At 27.2% G+C, this 21,183-nt stretch overlaps 2 protein-coding genes across 3 annotated transcripts; one reads left to right on the forward strand and one right to left on the reverse strand.

The window, feature by feature from the left end:
- Window positions 1-37: 37 nt before the first annotated feature.
- Window positions 38-7,678, reverse strand: LOC126851234 (28S rRNA (cytosine-C(5))-methyltransferase). Its single transcript, XM_050594976.1, is given in 8 exon segments — window positions 38-1,059; window positions 1,061-1,117; window positions 1,119-1,716; window positions 1,940-2,112; window positions 2,547-2,662; window positions 2,968-3,224; window positions 5,070-5,340; window positions 7,387-7,678. Coding segments are annotated over 8 exon segments (1,701 nt in total). The 5' UTR covers window positions 7,513-7,678; the 3' UTR covers window positions 38-956.
- Window positions 7,679-8,039: 361 nt separating this feature from the next.
- LOC126851223 (uncharacterized) lies at window positions 8,040-21,155 on the forward strand. Of its 2 annotated transcripts, none has more exons than XM_050594944.1 (10): window positions 8,040-8,389; window positions 8,823-8,936; window positions 9,375-9,776; window positions 10,991-11,264; window positions 12,795-13,456; window positions 13,794-14,336; window positions 14,937-16,062; window positions 16,754-17,153; window positions 18,118-18,523; window positions 18,806-21,155. In XM_050594944.1, exons 3-10 carry the CDS (start codon window positions 9,435-9,437, stop codon window positions 19,103-19,105), a joined length of 4,053 nt encoding a protein of 1,350 aa, XP_050450901.1. In that variant the 5' UTR covers window positions 8,040-8,389; window positions 8,823-8,936; window positions 9,375-9,434; the 3' UTR covers window positions 19,106-21,155. The 2 variants fall into 2 exon arrangements, with proteins under 2 accessions (XP_050450901.1, XP_050450902.1); XM_050594945.1 differs by having other exon boundaries at window positions 8,847-8,936.
- The last annotated feature ends 28 nt before the right edge of the window (window positions 21,156-21,183 follow it).

The following is a 21,183-nucleotide window of genomic DNA, read 5'->3' on the forward strand; positions in this document are numbered from 1 at the left end:
TATATATATATATATATAAAATAAAATTTTAAAGAAATGCTTAGTTTTATAAGTACTTTAAAGTATATACATAAACTGTTCTTCTCTCTCAATCTTTATTTCCATTGCATTTCATATACGTTTAATTCCATTGATTGTGTATGTATGTAAAAATAAAAATAAAAATAAAAATTTGCTTGGTAACTGTTTATTTAAAATTATTGATTTTTTTAAATAATTGTATCGAATCATAATAAATATCAAAAATGAAAAATGTATAAACTTTGTCTTGCGCCATACATGCACATCGAAATAAATTAATTTCTTTGTATGTTACATTACTCGTGTTCATGATATAAAAAAATTATACAAAAAATTGGATGGCATAAACTCAGAGAGGGAGTTTCATCAGTTCCTTACCCATGAAAGCTCAGTATATGTTATAGAATTTAATGGTTTCTATCACGAATACCGAATATTTTTTATCGGTATATATTCCTTTTCTTTTTTGATTTACATTACATTAACAAATAAATATATAATCTAATCTATATACATCTTACATTTTCTTTAGCGAAAATATATCTTATTATAATTTATCAAGTTATAAAGCTATTTATTAATTCATGAATCTATAACATAGAATCTTGCAAATTCATAAATCTATTTTATCAAGTACGAGTTATGAAACATATAAAAAATTAATCTATTTTCATGTATAATATAAGAGAGAAAAATTCGAAATAATTTTTTGCTCTTGTCATCATATTATGATTATAGTGAAGAATAACAAGTCTTAATAAATAGTTTCATAATAATTATGTATTCAAGTTTTCTGTTTAAAAAAAAAATAGGACTGCGATTTTCCTTGGAATTATCGATTGTTACGCGCGTTGATAATAGAGCACACAAATCGATTAGCCTAAAACTTTCTGCTCGTAAAATCTATTTTTTTTCCGCGTGTAAGTTTTGCTCTTCTATTTATCACATATAATCTTTTCTTTCTTCAGACATGATTTTTTCTTTTTGCTTAATTTTTTCTGTGTCATGTCTTTTGATGTCTTCATCTGAATGTTTTCTATTCAATGTTATTTCTTCCCGATTAAAATTTGATAAAAAGCAATTACCGAGTTTTTTTATCTTTTTTATTTCTTTTTGTCGTTATTTCACTTTCTATTTGTGATACAAATTCAATAACATTCCTTGATTTAACTTCATCATTCATTGAAATTTTTCTTTTTCTCTTTTTTTTTCCTTTTTCACACTGCTTTTGCTTACATTCAACTTTCTTCACCATGCCATTTTTTTTTATATCCAAGTCAGCTATAGTAGAATTTATATTACCTCCTTTGCGTTTGCATTCTGGCAGGGCCACATCAAAATTTCTTTCAAATACCGCCACAAAAAAACCATTGCAAAAATCAATATTTGGCTTCGAATACAAACATTTATCCTCGCAATTGTATCTTTTGGAACTAAAATTTGTCCAATTATTTTTCAATAACTGTTGAGTTGGTACCAGGCAATAAGCATTGCCAATATCAGCAAGAACTTCGTCTATCACTTCTTCATTCTCTTCGGGATAAAGAGAACAGGTGCTATAGATTATTCTTTTTGCATTCGGAAAATTAAAAAGCGCGTATCTAAGAAGATAAACTTGAAACGATTGTAAATTTTGTAGGCGCTTTGACAATGATTTGTTGTTTATATTGCTTTGTTCTGGCCTGTCCACAATACCTGTGATAAAAATCATTCTACATAAATGAAAATTTTCATTTATTTATAGCATTATACTTTAAAGCATTAAACAAAATATGTCCAAATAATTATAATATCTGTAATAAATGTCATTTTTATTAATTAAAATTAATTTTATTAATTAAAAATAATCATATTTGATGCTTTTAAATTCATTAATTATTTTTTTATTTTTAATTTAAAAAAATTAAAAGAGTTTTACCTGATCCAGAACAACTTGGATCAACCAGGATATATTCCACATGTGAATATTGTTTCGGATCAAGAGTTAAAACATCTTGATTAAGAGGTTTCACACAGAAGGAATGAGTTGTCTTTATCTGTCTGAATAAGGTTTCAAATCTCTTAGCATCAATTTCCACAGCATAAACCTCTCTGAAAAAAATTTTTATAAACATCTATCTTTCTTTCTCCAAAAATTTAAACATTTTTATTTACATTTAAAAAAAGAAAATGTGTATGTGATATTAATAAAACGAGATTGTATTGATATAAAAGATATAAAATTAATTAATTAATTTTTTTATGAATTATTTTCAAATTTCTTATATATTTATGTTACATATTCAAAATTCGAAATATCTTTTTATTAACTTATATTTTTTAATTTTTGATATTGAAGACTGGTAATTAAGCCTCAAATTAAAATTATGTAAATAAATCCACTTAAAATTAAGAATTAAAATAAAATTAGAATTTGTTATTTATTACATGGTATTTAAAAATAACAGAGATTTAGCAGTTCTCTGATGTATAATCTGACATAACAAATTCTATATAAAGACACACAATATATACAAATTACATACCCATAATTTTGTAGTTTTGCCGCTATATGAGTAGCCTTCATACCAGGTGCCGCGCACATATCCAATACTGTGGAACCACTAACAGGATTCAACAAGTGTGCAGGCAAACAGCTAGCCTAAATATTATATAAAAAATTCGAAATTAAAATAAGATTAATAAATATATAAATAAGAATAAAAATAATAATAATAATAATAATAATAATAATTATTATTATTATTATTTTACAATAATAATCAAAAAATTTTCTATATACACATACTAAACTCTAATATTAAATAATTACAATAAAAAATAAAAATTTCTTATATAAATAATAAAATTACATATAATAATAATTAATATTTAGTAATAAATTTAGATTAAAAGAAGAATTAGAAAAATACTTTATTAGTGTTAAAATTATCTTATCATCTGTACCTTATCTTGGAGAATAAGTTCACCATTTTGATAGCCGGCATGTTCGTGAAAGGATGTCAAAGGCGGAAAAGCAAGCACTTCCGGTATATGAAAGTCTTGTATAAAGTAGGATTCCGATAATTGTGATAAGGTTTGCAGATATGAGGAATATGTTGTACTCCTGGATAGTAACTGCCATCCCTCTTTTTGGAAGAAGGAGATGGCTTTCTCCACCGATAATAAAAGAGTGTTGACACGGACGTATCGAGGTTTTTGCACTATGTACAAAAAAATTTTTTTAAAATTTTTTTGAGACTTTCTCCGCATCATAATACGTCTTATTATAATAAATAACTTATTTCTTATACATATGATATGATTACAACTGTAAAAAAATGTATCATTTTCCTAACATAGTATTACTCATCTTGTTAATGATTAGTAGTCACATTATAGCTTTTTTGGTATAAAAAAATATGTTGAACTTTCAATTAATTTAAAAACAATGAATATATAGTAATAGAATAATATTTTTTTAGTAGTATGTAGTAATAAAATTTTATTTTTCTATAGTATCTCAGAATACAATTATATCTATGTGAAATGTGTTGCATAGTAGATTATCATTGACAAAAAAAATATATATATATATACATTTTTTTTGAAACTTTGTTTTAGAAAATAATGTATTTAAAATAAATATACATACATACAATCATGTATAACATAAATCACTTAAAATAATTTATCTTAAAAAATCCTTTTTGTTTAACTCCATCTGTCTAAATTTTTGCGTTTAAGAATTTTGTGTTCAAGGATTTTTTTAAATTGATGGAATATATAATTGTTATATATATATATATATATATATATATACACATACATATACATACATACACATACATACACACACGCGCGCGCGCGCGCACACACACACGCACATAATTGGTATATACGTACATATATACAATTGCTTAAATGTAATCATCATATATGTTTATTTTTATATTTATCATATACAAATACTAAAAAAAAACGTGATTCTATGAATCAAGCATAATAATTTGATATTTAAAAAAATATATATATTGTCAAAATGAGCATTTATATATTCTATACATATTTTTGCATTTTTAAAACCGAGAAAAATAGTTGTTCTGTTTCTAATAATTCACCATATATTATTATTATTATTATTATTATTATTATTATTATTATTAGTTTATTTTGAGAACAAAAAATTTAACATAGCATAACTCTAAAAGAAACAGATTTGAAACAGTCAATATTTATTTTTTATATAAATCAATCAAAACCGTTTCCTTTTTATATAAATTTTTTATATGAATCTTTACAGTGACATATTACATATACTTATGTAATGTTGACAATAAAGAATTATGAACTAATATTTAATGTAGTGCTTTTTTTGCTTTGTTTATAATCTTACTTTCTTTTAATTAGTAAGTTTCTTCCCATTTTTTTGATTAATAATATATATACGTCAATTATATACAAATATATTTGCTCAACTAACAAAAAGCTTATATTTGCCACCATAATATAAGAAATCTCTGAAATCTTTATCAAAGAGAAAGTTATTTTAATCAGCTTTTTTATTCAAACTCTCTTTAGATTTCACTTTCATTTTATTTTCATTCTGTTCTTTCTCTTCAATGGACTCATGCAGAGCTTGATAAGCATAACAAGAGATAATGAAGTTCACTGTGATCACAGCAGCCAGCACAGAAACACAATTAGTCACAAAAGTATCGGTCTGGAATTCTAATATCATAAAATGTTGTATTCCGAAAAAGGCAGCAAATGGTAAAGTAAACATCGCAATACTATATAGGAACAATGTTCCTACAACTTCCACCAGACCCATCACACAGTTTTTCTTTTTGTCACAAATCAAATCCTGACGACAGGATCTTTGATGATCGCATAAATTTTTGATTCCAGCTCCTTTGTTATGTCTACTGGATAGTATTTTGCAGTTGTGAATAATGAGGACCATGAAGAAAAAGATTTCTACTGCGCAATGATGAGTCTTCAAAGATCAAATTTCTGCAAAAATGCAAGCATATCATGATTATTGAGCAGCGAAATGGCACAATTACCTTTTTCTTTATGAGAGATGAAAGTTTCTATGTAGTTGAGGTTTTTCAACTCTTCTTGCAACTTCTTTTCATAAGCTAGCACAGTTAAAACTGGTTTGGAGTGGTTCTTTAGGCATTTTTTGCCCCATAGAAGTTCTGTTATGAGAACTTTAGCTAGCCAGGGATCCAAACGCGGTTGCTCTATGAGAATGTGGGTCTTGTGAAAGAGTTCGTCTAAGTGAGGCAGCATTCGCAAGGTATTCATTGAAAGACCATATATGCCGGCTATGTTCTAAATTGCAAAGGCAGCAAAGTAAATCATGTGTGAAATCCGTTTTTTTCTTCTATTAAATATATAAGATAATATTCTGTTAAATAATATCCTCTAATCAGTACAATCAAGAAAGGGGATAATTTCTCATGAAAATATATGTTTAAAATATAGCATAAAATATTTTTTTTACATTTTCTTCAAGAAAAATGATTTAAAAAATAAGAAAGTAATATATAACATATTTATGCTTTTTAAATTTTGAATAATCTTCAATGATTTTGTTATATGCTATCAAGTTTGTTCAAATAGTAATTATTAAAAATTAAACAAGTAAAAAATTGTGCAAATTAGAAACTTGCACAATTTTTGCAAACATTGCTTCCTTACAATTTTATTTTCTTCCTTTTATTATATCAATAAAAATGTTTCAGTAAAAATATATTTAGTCCGATATCTCAAAATTTGCAAAAGTTATAGCAATCGTATCTTTTTTAAAAAAAATTCAAAATTTTATAAAAAATGAACTCTCACCAATTCTCACCAAATTCAATATCAATCATCCTTTAATGATATTCTATTCATATAAAAATATTTAGATATGTTAAAATTTGTGGAAGTTAAAACAACATATTTTCTTTGAAAAATTCAAAATAATTTTATAAAAAATAAGCCCCTTCACCGATCCTAGCCAAGTACAATACCAACTAATCTTTAATGATACTTTATTTATATAAAAAAATTCAGCCTGTTCTCAAAATTTACAGTAGTTAGAGCAACCATGTTTTTTTTTGTGCACATACACACATTCATACACATAAACGGATTTTGTATAAATATTTTTTTTTTTGATGTTTTAGAACATTCTGAACATATTGGCATTAAAATTTAAAAAAAAAATTTTCCACAAAAACAAAGTTTCCTCTATAAGGAAGCAAAAAAGATAAAACATTTAATTCATATAGAATAAAGCAATTTAAAATAATTCAAATTATTAAAGTAGTTGAATAAAAATGTTAAAAATATTAATTATAAGTTATAAAAATATTAATATTACTCCTTTGTCTTTTCTATAAAATATATTCTTTTATACATTTTTATATTTTTATAGAGTCAAAACTCAAATTTGAACAAAATTTTTTTATATGATATGTAAAAAAAATTATTCAAATTTAAGATAGATTAAGAAATAACACACACACACACACACACATCATATATATAATTATAAGACTCACATTTTCACAGAGCATTATATACATATATAAATCTTTCCATTCTTAAAGTTATTTCAAAAATAGGCATCTTAAAAAAATGTTCTTTTACATTTTTTACTTATTTATTCATGAGAAATAACTCCTTTTTTAGTTGTACTATTTAAGACACCTTGTATGTCGATAGTATGATCAATAATTTAATTATGAAATGGAATTATGAAATAATTCTATGTTATAATGCATAACAATATTGTTGCGTTTGCCTTGCACATTGTAAATATATGAAGAAAAAATATATAATTTATTTTAAATAAAAAAGTTGATAATCTTGACATCTATAAGCAATAATTGTTAAAAAAAATTATATTATTATACATATAGAACGTGTTCTGTTTTTTCAAATAATGTATTTTTCTTCTAATTTTTTTTTCTTTCAAAAACATTAAATATTTTATCGATAAGATGTTTAGTTGCTTAAATTGAACTGTTTCGTCATATATAGACATATTAGCAAATATAAAACATGACAATATTTCCAAAAAATACAATATGAAAATTTTAATATGAAATATGTTATTAGACAAAACTAAAATGTACAAAAAATATATTTTTCAATGAATATATTCATATATATATATTTCTTTTCTTTATATCTGAAAAAAATTTCAACCTTTTTTTTCTTTCTCTTATGATCCTTTATATACAAAAGTAATGAGATAAAGGCTTAATACAAAAAATGTCTAATACATGAAATTAATAAAAATTATGAAATTGATACTAATAAAATTGTTGCAAAAAACCGTAGTTTTTCTCTATGTCTATGTTTTATGTAAAATCATTTTGAACTTACGGGATGATTCTTCTCGTAAATTAAAGTTTTTAAACTGGCACCATCCTCTTGCACGCGGCGTACAATATCGGCCGTGAATTTATAAATACGCGGAACCCTAACAGAATGTACGAATCCGTTCGACATATTATAAATTTAAGGCTGTTCAAGAATTATATTTTGTCATGAAAATATAATTAATGAAATTAATTCGTTGAAAATCTTTATGAACAGTTATCGCACAAATTAGGTTATTGCTCATAGGAGCTTTCTAAAAAAGATAAAAGCACAGACTTCTATATATTACTAGACCGCTAAGTCCCTTGTACATTGACCTAAAAATTGACCTCAAAAAGTATGTATATCATATGAGAAGTAAGTATCTGCGCATGCGTGATTTAAGGGGTTTTAGTTATTACGGTTTTTGAAACGAGGTGAAAATTACAAAAGTGATTACAGATTTATAGATTTCAACAAATAAAATTGTAGATATTCTAGTGAATTTCTTCACTTTTGTATTTTTCACTTTGTTTCGAAAACCATAATAGGCCTCCAGCACGCGTAGTTCATGTATTGGCCGGCGACCATATCGCGAACAGCGCCCATGAAAAGCGACCATATTTTGACTCAGCCCCACTACTGGAGTTGAGCCTCCTGTTCTTCTTCTTGATTTCTACCCACGTTAAACGCATATCGAAAAATCGAAATCGAAGTTATCAATAGTACATATGTATGTATATACATACCGTGGTAGTACCTGGTAGTACTTCCTTTACCATTGCAGAATAAGTTTCGTCTATATATTTTATACGTTTATGGTTTTTGGCGCTTATATTATTCCAAAGGTAAGACCGCCATTTGTACGCGCCATCTGGCACTGGCAGTGACAAAGTATCGAATATATCGTGAATCCACAGTTTCATTGGGTTTCCTTTCGTCGAAGACTTTGTTATCGTTCTTCTCGCGTATGATGTGATGTACGATAGATTTTGCGAGCACGTAGCACGTCTTCAGGTGTTCCGAGGTTGATATTCGTTCTGCTTTGAAAATTAATTTATCACACACTTAACCTCAATTCTTGATTTTCTATCGATTTTCTATATTGATAGTCTATCATATGGAACACTAAATTTGAAATTTTTATCGTATGAGAAATTAATATTTAACCATAATATTCGACTATTAAACTTATTTTTTTTCAATAATACTTTATTTAATTATATAACAAAAAAGGAATTATTTTAATGGATATTTCTAAGTAGAGATTCTATGCTGTAATTAATTGAAGAACATATTCATAGCATATATTCATAGAATTTGTAATTAAAGCTTTCAATGGAATGAAAAACTTCATTTAGAATCTATGATTCTTTGTACATATTTATTGTACAATAAAAATCTTTGCTAACATGGTGTTGAGGATGAAATGCTTTCTGTAACATTAGCATCTTTGCTAGAAATTGATTGGTTCGAAGTTGCAGTACATCATAAATGGAAAGGTGATTAGGTGATAGATATCACAATGCGTAGCAGCAAAACTGTAACCAGCACTGAATTTTTCAGCAATTAAGGTATTTAATTCTGCTATAAAAAGTTTGTGCAATGATATATAAATGTAATATAGAATAAAATGTAATGATAAAATTATAAAAAGAAACTGTCAATTTTGACTATATATTTTATTTACCGTATAAATGTGCAGAATAAAAGTTTTAAACATATAAAACTGACATGATATTTGACAACAATATTTTTATTTTGCATGCATTATAAAGCATAAATAGAAAACAAAGGAAGAGTTAAAAAGATAGGAGATTTAACTGCTCGATATAAATTAAAATTTTGGAGGGAGAATTTTAGGTTCAATATTTGTATAACACACACACACACACACACACATATATATATATATATGTATTTATTTTTTTTAAATACTAGTCTAATCTAAATTATTGCAAATGTTAGAGAGAAAGAGAAGAACTAATAAAGATGTTACATATATTTTACAGCAAAAAAATATACAGAAGTTATTGGACTAAAAATAGCTACATGCTGGAGAGCAGGTTTAAATGATTCTGAAGAAAATGCCAAACTCTGAAATCAATAAGCGTGATCATAATTATAGTGAATCGGAACCACCTCAGAATGTCAACAATTCCGACAGTAGTACTATCAATAAGGAATCCAAAATGGCGCCTATTTTGGGCCAAATTAAGGATATTGATGAGCTGAAGAAGATTGCGCCACGTGTTCGATTGCAAGATGCCAAGAGCCTAAACGAATTGACAAGGATCTCGTCCTTAAGTAATAATAGCAGTAAATCACAGCAGAGCAAGGTGTCCAATTCAGAAAGAACTCAGGAAGAATTAAAAAAATATTGTCGTACTTGTGCTGGTTTAAAATTGCCCTTGGTATGTTTTCCTTAAACATTAAATAAGATTTTATATACATAATTTTATATATATATATATATATATATATATATATATATATATATATAATTTTATATCAAATATAATTTAAAAGAAAAGAAAATATCTAAATAAATAATAATGTAAAATACAGTAAAAAAGATTAATAACAAGTTTCATTCTTTCTTGTGCTACATTACATTGGTGCATGCTAAAATCTGCTATACATGAAATTATAAGAATGTTAAATCATAATATAAACATGTTTATTTAATTGAATATCTAATAATGTATATATTATTATATATCATTCAGTAGAATATACACTAGTTACTTCATCATCAAAATGTTTACATTATGCTTGTAACTTGGATAACTTCATGTATAGCAATTTTTGTATGCTGTGAGGTGTAGTGCAAATGACTAAATATATAATAAAATGGAAGAAAATCATAAATGATAATCATATAAGTAATTATAAGTAAAAAAGAAAAATTTTTTAGAAAAGAAGCTCAGGACATTGAATCTATTCTATTTTCTTAATACTTGTGATTATCTATTATTGGAAGCAGAAGGGAAGAAATTTATTGTTAATAATAATTATTATTATATAACAATAAAACAATAAATAAATAAATAATATAAAAGATATTGTTGTTACAAATTCTTAAAAGTACTTAAAACTCAATGTTAATCATTCTATTTAAGTCTATGCTTTATAAAATTGCATAAAGTAAAATGATATTTATGAACATTGAATGGAATATGTCTTAGATAAAGACTAAGAAAAAAGATTTATATGTTTCTATTTGATCTTTATATATAAAATATCGATAATTTCTAGAGAAAATAATACAGGATGATTATCTAAAAACTTAATGGGAGATTGAATTTTATAGCTCTTTTTTATAAATAGAAAAAGATTGGACAAATTTAATGTTATCTAATTTTTTATGATTTTATTTTTACTTTTTGCGTTGATGTATTTACAAAGTTCAGTTATACTTATTTTTTATATAAATAATTATGAAATTTCTTTTATATAAATCTATTTCTTTTTCATTATTTTGTATAAAGGCATAAGATAATTGAAAAGTAAGTAATAATTACCGAAAATGATTCTTATAGTAACTAACTGGAGCTAAATATATTTATTATTGATTGTTACTATCAATTATTGTTGTAACTGTTCTTATTACTAATGCATGTTATAGGTGGACATCTTCAGTGAGAAAGGTATTAAATTGCGATTGAGCCAACAAATCAAGCATTTAGAAGTAAATCCTTATGATAGCCTTTCTACACAGATGTGCATGGACTGCATCTGTGATCTTAAAATGAGTTACAAATTCTTCATGCAGATCAAAAAGGCTGAGGTAAAACTCAAGTCCATTCACCTCAACTTGACAACTGATAACGTCGCAAAAAAAGCGGAACCGATTAATGAGTCTTTGATAACACAACAAATAAAGCAACCATCCTGTTTAGGTAATATACATCTTTGTATTTTTTATATTTTTATCATATTTTTTGACTTAATGATGCACTAAACTTTAGGAGCATATTCAAAATAAGACTTTTTCCTATGAATATGGATCTGCAAATGAACCCCCCTTCGAACTAGAGGCCCTTAAAGTTTGGGGAAAAAATTAAAAATTGGCTGTGTATTTCAGAAAAAAAAAATGGCAAAAGGTTGAAATTTGGTATAGCCCAGTAAATTATGAAGTAAAGTAAGCCGCTAAAATGAAAAAATAAAAACTATATATAGTAATAAACATAATAAAAAGTATATTATGTACTTACATCCGTACTTACACTTGAACTTGTTATTTATGAATTGACCTTATTATTTGACCTTGGTTTTGACGTTACCTATTATCCTCCCTTGAGAGATAAATAAATTTGCGTTGCGAGTGTTTGGACAATTTCACACATTTTCGAATTTTAGCTGGGAGGGGGGTTCATTTGTGGACCTATGTTCATAAGAAAAAAGTCTTATTTTGACCTCTAGAATACGCTCCTAAAGTTTAATGCATCATTTCAGATACACCCTGTATATAGAATTTTTTTTATATTATTGATATAAGAGTGAGATAATAAGGTGATGGAAGGGGGAGAGGAGGGAGTATGATTTTTGCACATGTAAAATGTTATATAGATGAGTTTTGCATATTTTTGGACCATTTTAATGGACATAGCTACATATCTCAAATTTGACATTTTACAACAAAATATTTTAGAAAAAAAGTTATAGAAAGATAGGGGGGGATCAGCAGGAGAGAGAGGAGAGAGAATTTGAAAGAAAAAAATAATATATATTTTATTAAAATTCTTAAGTAAAAAATGAATATTTATATCTCTTTTTTTTTCAAACTTACAACTTTTTACCAAAATATTTTTTATGAGGTATCAAGATTTATGAGATAGCTGTTTTTATTAAAATGGGACACTCTGTAGAATTTTTTTCTTTCAAATTGTACAAGATCGTGCACTTATGGAACATCTTCTATATCTATTGCATAATATTTGTATAGAATTTTCTTAAGATCAACGATATTTTTCTTGAGCTGCCAATCTATTGGATCATTTTGGAGTTAATTATTTTCTTGATTTAAGAAGGGGAGAAGATCACTTTTCTATAATGTTTAAAACTTTTAAGAATGTTTAAAATTTTTAATATTTGAAATTTTTAGGGTATGCAATAGAACAAAGTATTAAATTACGATTCTGCTCGAAATTGAAGAATTTGTTATCCATTTGTAGATTCAATGTTTAACTTTCAGAAAGCTCTTTATTTTTTATCATTTACATGAAAAATCTGAAAAATCTGCTATCTAATGCTTGTGGGCATTTTTTAAAATGATTAATTAATACAAAATTGCCTAAAATATCTGTAGTAAAAAAAAAATAGTTATAAAAAATTTTTTGTAAATTTGACTCCTAAAAACATCATAATATTTATTTAAAAAAGAAAAAGAGATCTTGCCAAAATAAAAAAAATTTCCTTTTTTTTTTCAGAAACAAAGCAAGAGCGCCAATCACTTTCATCACTTCAATCCACAATCCAAGAAAATCCATCTTTATCACCAATAAAGCAAGAAAACCGAACAATTATGAAAAATCAAGAAGACAATTTTGTTCCCAAAACTTGTGCCATCTTTTCATTGAATAACGAGCCAAAAATGGAAGAAGAAGAAGTACAGGTGGGCGGAGGAATCTTCGAAGAGATAGCAGAGGGAGAGGATGAAGAATCCATCGAAGAATTTGATCCCGAAGATCCGGCTTTTCAGGAAGATGAAGAAGAAGAAGAATTTTCAAGGTCTCCAGCTGCTGTTTATAAGTATGATATGTTGGCAAAGTCCTATGTGAGAGTGGAGGGAGGTGAGGAGATAGTCTCCATGAAATCTGAGATTTCCCAGACTTCAGAGGGTGAAGGAGACAATCAAAGAGAGGGAATGAGACAACCAAATATCCTGAAAAGAAGATTATTGATGTCAACAACAATGAAAAGTTGGGAGAAGGATGAGGTGCAGAATGAGGTGGAGAGTACTCCGAGGGAATGCAAGGTGCAAAAGTTAGATTTGAATAATCCACTGAGTGTGAACAATACTCCACATGAGGATGGAATTATGTATGTGACTGTAAAAGGATCCAAACCCAATGAGATTTTATTGGTGAAGGTGAGAAAATATATACAGTGGTATCTTATAATAAGTGTAGAAGAGATTGATAATGATTTTAAGTAAGATGTGTTTGTGTGTTGATGATTAAATAAAAATATTAAATGATGTGTTGATGATTAAAAAAATAAAATTGTTTAAAATTTAATAACATTTATTTATTTATTATTTAATTATTATTAACGATTATATTAATATTTTAAAATTATTTTTTAAAATTTTTATTTATTTTCATTTTAATTTATTTTCAAAATCCAAGAAATCTCATTTTATTCGCATATATCTGTAGTTATATTATTGATATCATAAATATATTTTCTATTTCTCTGATCTGTAGGTCAAGAAAATGGACAAGCCCATGGAAACAAAACGTATAGCATCCACCGATCTCAAACCTGTTGAACGTTTCCTCAAACGTTATGAGCCCCTAGCATCGCGGGATTCCTCATCTCGACGCCCTGATGCCCGTGAGCAAATAATTGAGGAGCAAATCGAAGAATATAAAAAGAAACGCGAGAAAGTCCTCGGAAATCAATCAGCAAAGACCTTTACCGTGAACGAGACGCAAAAAGAGGTAGAAGAAGAAAAAATTTGGACTACATCAAAAGTGGAAAAAGAAATATTAGTTTCAACAAAAGAAGATGAAGAGAAAGAAAAGGAAGAAGATGTGGAAGAAAGCGAAAAAATCAACGAAAGTCAGGAGAAGATTAATGATAATACAAATGAATATATTTTGAAATTATCAAGAGAAAAGTTGAAATGGGAGGAGGCGAAGCAGAAGAAAGAAAATTTGCAGAACCAGGACTCAGACGAGACATATATCGAAGGGAGTTTAGAGAAGTTGATGAGAATCTTGGGAGAAAAGGAAAAGAATTTACAGGTAATTTTTGTATAAACTCGAATTCAATGTGCTTTAAGCATACAAAAGAATAAATCTTACAAAATTTGTTAAACATGAAAGACTTATTAACGTGTATCTATAGTTCAACTCTTATTATCATTAATGCATGTAAAAACATACATTTATATTTTTTTAAACCTTTATGAAATAGTTAATACTTTCAGTGTTATTTTGGGTAATATAAAATAATTCTAGAAAAATTTAATTTTTTTTTATATAATTTATAAAAATTTTCGTATGTGTAATTTGTATCATTAAAAAGATATAACAAACCTTTTGCAAATTCATTATTGCATTGCTATAGAAGAATATCATATAAATAAAATATTAAACACTATTAAGACTTTGAACTTTTTTTTTCCAAATTTTGATTAATTGTAAGTAACATACAAATGTGTAAGTAACATACAAATTTGAATTGCATGTGATGCTGTAAATTTTTATTTACATTTGTTTATATTATTTTCTTCTCTCTTTTTTCAAATCTGTTATTTTTCTTTATCCCTACTTTTATTCTCTCTTATAATTATTATATTTATTCTCTTTTCCACAATTTTTTTTTTTTTTTTGTTATTTCAGGAATTCCAGGAATACTTGAAGCAGCGCAAGATTGTTCTTTCTCGTCTCAAGGACGAAGATGTAATTTCTCTCTATGAAGAACGTTTCTCCATTACATTGAAATTACCTCCTAAACCCTTGCCAGACATTATAGAAATCGAATCATCTGTCAATCCTCTTTCCATAGAGCGCGATTTGGAATGTGATTACTGTCCGGAAACTTTTTCCAATCGCGATATTCTCGAGGAACACATCAAAATTCACGACTATCGCATCCTTCACTATTGCGATGATTGTGAGGAAGAATTTGCAACTAACAAAGCGAAGAGAAATCATAATGTTATTTGTGTAAGAAAGTTAATTTGCAAATATTGCGATTTACTTTTGGATTCCAGAGGGAAAAAACGTCAGCATGAGCAAAAACATATTGATGCTCTTTATGGACAACTTTGCGAAGTTTGCGGAGAAAGATTCAAACATCAGGGAACTCTGGATCAGCATCTGAAAACACAACATACAATTTTAGAGAAAATTTATCAGTGTCCAAAGTGTCCAAAAAAATTTGCTTTCAAGCAAAAATTAAGTTTTCATCTAAAATCGGTACACACAACTTTAAGAGCATATCTTTGTGAGGATTGCGGTGCAGATTTTAAGAATCCTGCAAGTTTAAGACATCATAGAATTAGAAAACATCAACCTGTTGGAAACAAGAGGGAATGTCCAGTTTGCAGGAAATTAGTGCCGTTTTATAGTTTATCCAAACATATGCACACACACAAAGCTTATAGTATTCAGTGCCCACATTGTGACAAAATGTTTAAAAATAGCTCGACCTTAAAGCAGCATGTGAGGATTCACGAAGATCAAAGACAGTATCGTTGTGACACTTGTGGGGTTGGGTTTAATCGAAGGGATGGTTTGAGACTGCACATGAAGGTGCATGAGAAAACGGGTAGTAGAGGCTTGAAAGAATGTTCTTGCCAAGTTTGTGGAGAAAAATTCCCGAATCATTCCACCTTAGTGATTCATAGGAACAGAGTGCACAAGGATGGCAGACAATATACATGTCACATTTGTAATAGGTCGATGATTTCGACGAGATCGCTCGAATGGCATATGTCACATATCCATAATGAGTCGATGCCAGGTAATGTACATTTTGATGTGGAAAATGTCAAGTTGGCATCCTCTATCTTTAAGATCTATTTTTTATTTAATCATAATGAAATATTATCTGAAATATATTAGGAACTTTAGAACAGGGAAGAGCCAGAATTCTATCAAAATTCTAAAAATGATGTAAACTTTATGAATATCAAAATTTATTCAAAATATTGTCGAAAACTTTCTCTCAAAGTATATTAATTTAATTTTTTGGAACTAAGAAACCTCTAACAGTGAAATGTAAAGGGGAAACCTTTCTGTTTATTTAATAGAAAATACTTTTTGAAAAGATACATTTAAAATGATTTAAACGAATTTTTTATACATCTTAATGATATAAAATATTTTAAAATGTTTGTTTCTTTAAATATTATATCCCTCACATTATCCTTAAATATTTTATTATCTTATAATCTGTTTTTTTTTTCTTTTTTGCTACATTCTTACATTATAGATTATAGTATAGCAAAATATAATTTTATTAAATTATATAAACTTTAAAAATTATATAAATTATAAAAATTGAGTATTCAATTATTTTTATTACTTATTTGGTTAACGGTTAATATATGTAATAGTAAAATACAATATATATGTATGTATACGGCTAATAATATAAAATTATATATAAAATTAATAATATAAACGTTTGTAGATAATAATTTTTCTTGCAGGTGTTACTCGCGACGAGTCCGGTCCGCCTGAAAAAAAACGAGTTTCTTGTTATCACTGCAATAAGACTTTCAAAACAGAGATGATATTGCGTACACACATCAAAAACACTCATATGGAAAAAGATCCAATGAAATGTACTGATTGCGACGAGACTTTCACATCCGAAGTACGTCTACGTCATCATATGATGGTCGCGCATAACCGTCTCGAGGGAACTTTGGCGTGTCCTCACTGTCCGAAACGATTTGTAAACCAATTAAGACTAAAGACTCACATGATTTCTCATTCTGAGGAAAGACCGTATACTTGTGAGATTTGTGGTTTCAACTTGAAGACAAAAATCCAACTGATTAAGCACCATCAGAATCGACATAGCGATGAGAGACCCTTGCAGTGCAGGTAAATGGATTATAATTTCACGTAACACAAAATTTAAATATATTATAAATCATCTTAAGATTATTTTCAATTTTTAGATTACATCAAATATCACAATATAAAAGACTATAATAACCAGTAATAATAATATTTTTGTATAAAATGTATGTTGTAGATTGAATTTTGCAGATTCTTATAAATTTCAGGATTTAATCTAATCTATTAAAAATTTTTATATTGAAAAATTGGCTCAAAAATTTTTATATTGAAAATTTCAATATAAAAATATTCAAAAATTTTTATATTGAAAAATAAGGCTCAATTTTATGAAATTTATTAAATCTGTAGAACTTAAATATTACAGTCTGTTGCATAAGAATAGTTTGTTGCATTAGCATACCGAAAAAATTATTATTTTTGAACAACAGAAACAAAAATTGTTTTAGTAAATTAAGTAAACTCTGTATATGTGTATGCTCGTGTGCGTGTGCATGAGTGTATGTGTGATTGTTTTATTACTTTTTTAATTAGAAAACTTTAAGATTATTTACTGTTATCGAGTATGGCCCGATAACATCAATTAAAAATAACACAATTGCGTGGAAAGATAAGATACTTAAAAAAAATTGTATTTATATTCAATAATAACAGCAATACGCTCAGTGAGGGAACTAGTAAATAAGAACCAAAGTTCAGTTATTGTGCAAACTTTTTATTGTTAAATTTCAATGACAAATGCATTAAAAATGTACGGTACGAACCGTTTTTTGAGCTATCTTTCAGTATTGATACAGATAACAAAATATAAAAATCAATTTTGTATCAAAACGTACATTTTTAATGCATTTGTCATTGAAATTTAACATAAACAGTTTGCGCCAATAATTGCGCCTTGACTCTTATTTGCCATCACTTAGTATTGGTATTTATATTGTTATTCATTTATTGACTTACCATCTATACTTGTCGTTTGTTCATCTTTTAGATATTGTCCCTGGCGATGCAAGCAGGTGAGTGCTCTCGTCTGCCATGAACGCACGCATACCAACGAACGTCCATATTCGTGCAGTGTGTGTCGGCAGCGCTTCAAATATCTCGGCGATAAAAACAAGCATGAGCGCCGTCATGAAAGCCTTGGTGGTTCGGGTTTCAAACGTATTGTACCCGGAAGAAATATTAAACCAAAAATACGCGCCGATGATTCCTCTGGATCCGAGCAAGATCAAAGCTCAATTAAGGATTCTGTTAATCAGCAAGACATCCAAATTGAAGAGCAGTACGAAGAGCAACAGGAAGAGCAATATGAACAGGAAGAACAGATTGTTAAATTCGAACAAGAGCAAATTGTGAAATTTGAAGATCCGGAAGAATACGAACAAGTGTATGAGCAAGTGAGGAACTATTTATAATTTTATTTTTAGATAATTTCTTTTTGAAGATGTTGAAAAATCTAGAAAGTGTAGCCATATGAACAGATTTATATATATATTTTATATATATATATATATATATATATATATATATATATATATATATGTATATGTAATTTTTTTATATGTAATTATGATTTTAAATGCAATGATTTTGTTATATAAACGCTAAAACTCATTTTAACTGCATTTTTTACGATACATTCTTTTTTTGCGGTTATTTTGATATTGTTGCTCTTCTAGGAGTATGAAGAAACTTCGAGAGAGGCATCAGAAGCTACAGAGGTGATTATGAACATAGAAGATTCTAATGTGTACACGGAGGAAGTTACGGCCGACAATATGGAGCCTAATCCTGAAATCATGACAGACGAAATTATGACGAATGATATTCTGCAATCCGGTACCGCTGTAGTGCATCTACAACGGCAGGACGATACGGGGAAGATTCAAGTGATACCTGTGATGCTATCTTTGCCTGATCTGTCTGACACAAATGCTGAAGTCAATCTCGCAACTGCGTCTATTGTGTATAACAATTAGATTTAATTTTTTCAGATTGTAGAATTCTATGAATCGAATGTACTCATAAAAGATCTTTGGATCTTTAAGCCTTCAGAGATCCTGTTTAATCTCTTCAAATCTCAAAAGATTAAATTTTTAATTTTTCGGATGGGATACACAAGAAATGCTATAAAAGATATCACGATTTTTATTTTAGCTTGAATTTCTGGGATTTATTTATTGAAGAAATATTACAGAATCTGAGAAATTCTTCATGATCTAAAAAAAATATTCTGGTATTTTTTTCAGACTCTAAGATATTCTCTTTTTAAAACAAGATTTCTCAGATTCTTTGGATTTCTTGAAATTTTATAAGATTCTTATAGAATCTTAACTTTTAGAAAAATTGCGAAAAGAATCTTCAATTTTTATATATTCTTAGTAATCCCATCTAGAATATAACATAGGATATACTCTGTGGTAATATTCACATTCGAACCTTCCTCATGATAGGAAGCTAGAGCAATTTATGATGAACTTATATCGAAGAAAACAAAAAAAAAAAAAAATGAAAAAATCAGTTTACTCTATTTCTTACTGCTAAAAATTAATTGATCTTGACATATATTGTAAGAAAAAAGTTTACATAATTTCTCACTTCTAATATCGGAGACATCGGAGAAAAACCAGGAGTTTTAAAAAGAAAATTATAAGAAAAATATGAGATTTTTTAAAGTGGAAAATTATAAAATGCAAGAAAAGAAGGAGAAAAACAAAAATTTTGCTAAAGAAAAAATTTAAAAAATCTAAAGATTCTAAAGTGCAAAGAAGAGAGATTCTTAAAAATTTTTATTATGCCACACAAAAACTTAGCATATAAAAGAAAATAATTGCAAGAAGTTATAGAAAATAAAAAGTATGCAAGACTTGAAGATTGAAAGTTAATGTAAATGAGAAGACGAGACAAAGATTATCATGAAGAAAAAGATAAAAAATGAGGATTATAAGATGCGAAAAAGAAAAAAGATGAAGACGCCCGAAAACGCTTAGTTTGTAGAATAACACAGTATGTAAACTATTTTGTATAAATCAATGAAAAAGTATAATGTATTCATGTATTTGTATATGCGTGTATGTATGCGCGTGTGCATATGTGTGTATGTGCATGTTGCAAGCCATGTATGCGTGTTATGTATTAAATAAGTCATTCTATATCACATTATCTTTGTATCATTCTTTGTGAATAATGTGTTGTACATTTCTTCCTAACAAACTATCAGTCTGTTCTTTTTATCTGCATTTTTTCAACTTTCGTCCTTTTAGAGTGATAAACTATTATTATTATCTTATCATAATCACATCATATCAGTGTTTTAATTTTTGCTCGTCAAATTCATGTAACTTCTGAATTTATCACCAATTGGACATGCGAGCAATATTATTTTTTTATTATTAGTATGTACTGTTATTACTATTATTATTATTATTATTATTATTATTATTACTATTACTATATTTTTCTCTTTTTTCTATGTTTAGATACTTATTTCATTTAAATAAAAAATGCAAGAAAATATAGCTAAAGAAACATATATATATATATATATATATATATATATATATATATATATATATATATATGCAATTATAAAAGTCCTTATCCATCAGACACACAGGATCTATTTCTTTTAGCTGTATTTTTTATATTTTTTCTTTAAATATAAATATTGAATATATTTATCCATCTTTAAGAGCAGAAAAAACATCTAAAAAAATATAGTTCTAACAATAGATCAATTTTAATGCTGCGTCTTTGTTCTCTTTTCTTCCTCGCCCTCCCTTTCTCTTCGTTTCTGCCTACATTACATCAAAATTGCGAATCCTTTTATAAAAATATCTTCCTTTTATTTTAAAATCTAACTTTTCAAAAAATGTAGTAGCAGCTAGAAAGAACAGACTTTATATCTTTTTCAATATATTATTGATACTTATACAGATATTATAGTCCAGATGATTATAAGCTGGATTTATATATGTTAAATTTTAAAGCTGTGACACAATGTACAAGATAAAACAATGTATATTTTTTTTCTAACTTTGCTCATTTACAGATCCTT

Source organism: Cataglyphis hispanica, chromosome 7 (genome assembly GCF_021464435.1).
Source record: "Cataglyphis hispanica isolate Lineage 1 chromosome 7, ULB_Chis1_1.0, whole genome shotgun sequence".
NCBI lineage: Eukaryota > Metazoa > Arthropoda > Insecta > Hymenoptera > Formicidae > Cataglyphis > Cataglyphis hispanica.

Bases quoted from the DNA above. Each gene is read 5' to 3' on its own strand.
- LOC126851223 (XM_050594944.1), top strand. From the start codon at position 9,435: ATGATTCTGAAGAAAATGCCAAACTCTGAAATCAATAAGCGTGATCAT. The intron at 13,457-13,793 runs GTGAGAAAATAT...TCTGATCTGTAG, and splicing joins ATGAGATTTTATTGGTGAAG to GTCAAGAAAATGGACAAGCC. The intron at 17,154-18,117 runs GTAAATGGATTA...TTCATCTTTTAG, and splicing joins GAGAGACCCTTGCAGTGCAG to ATATTGTCCCTGGCGATGCA.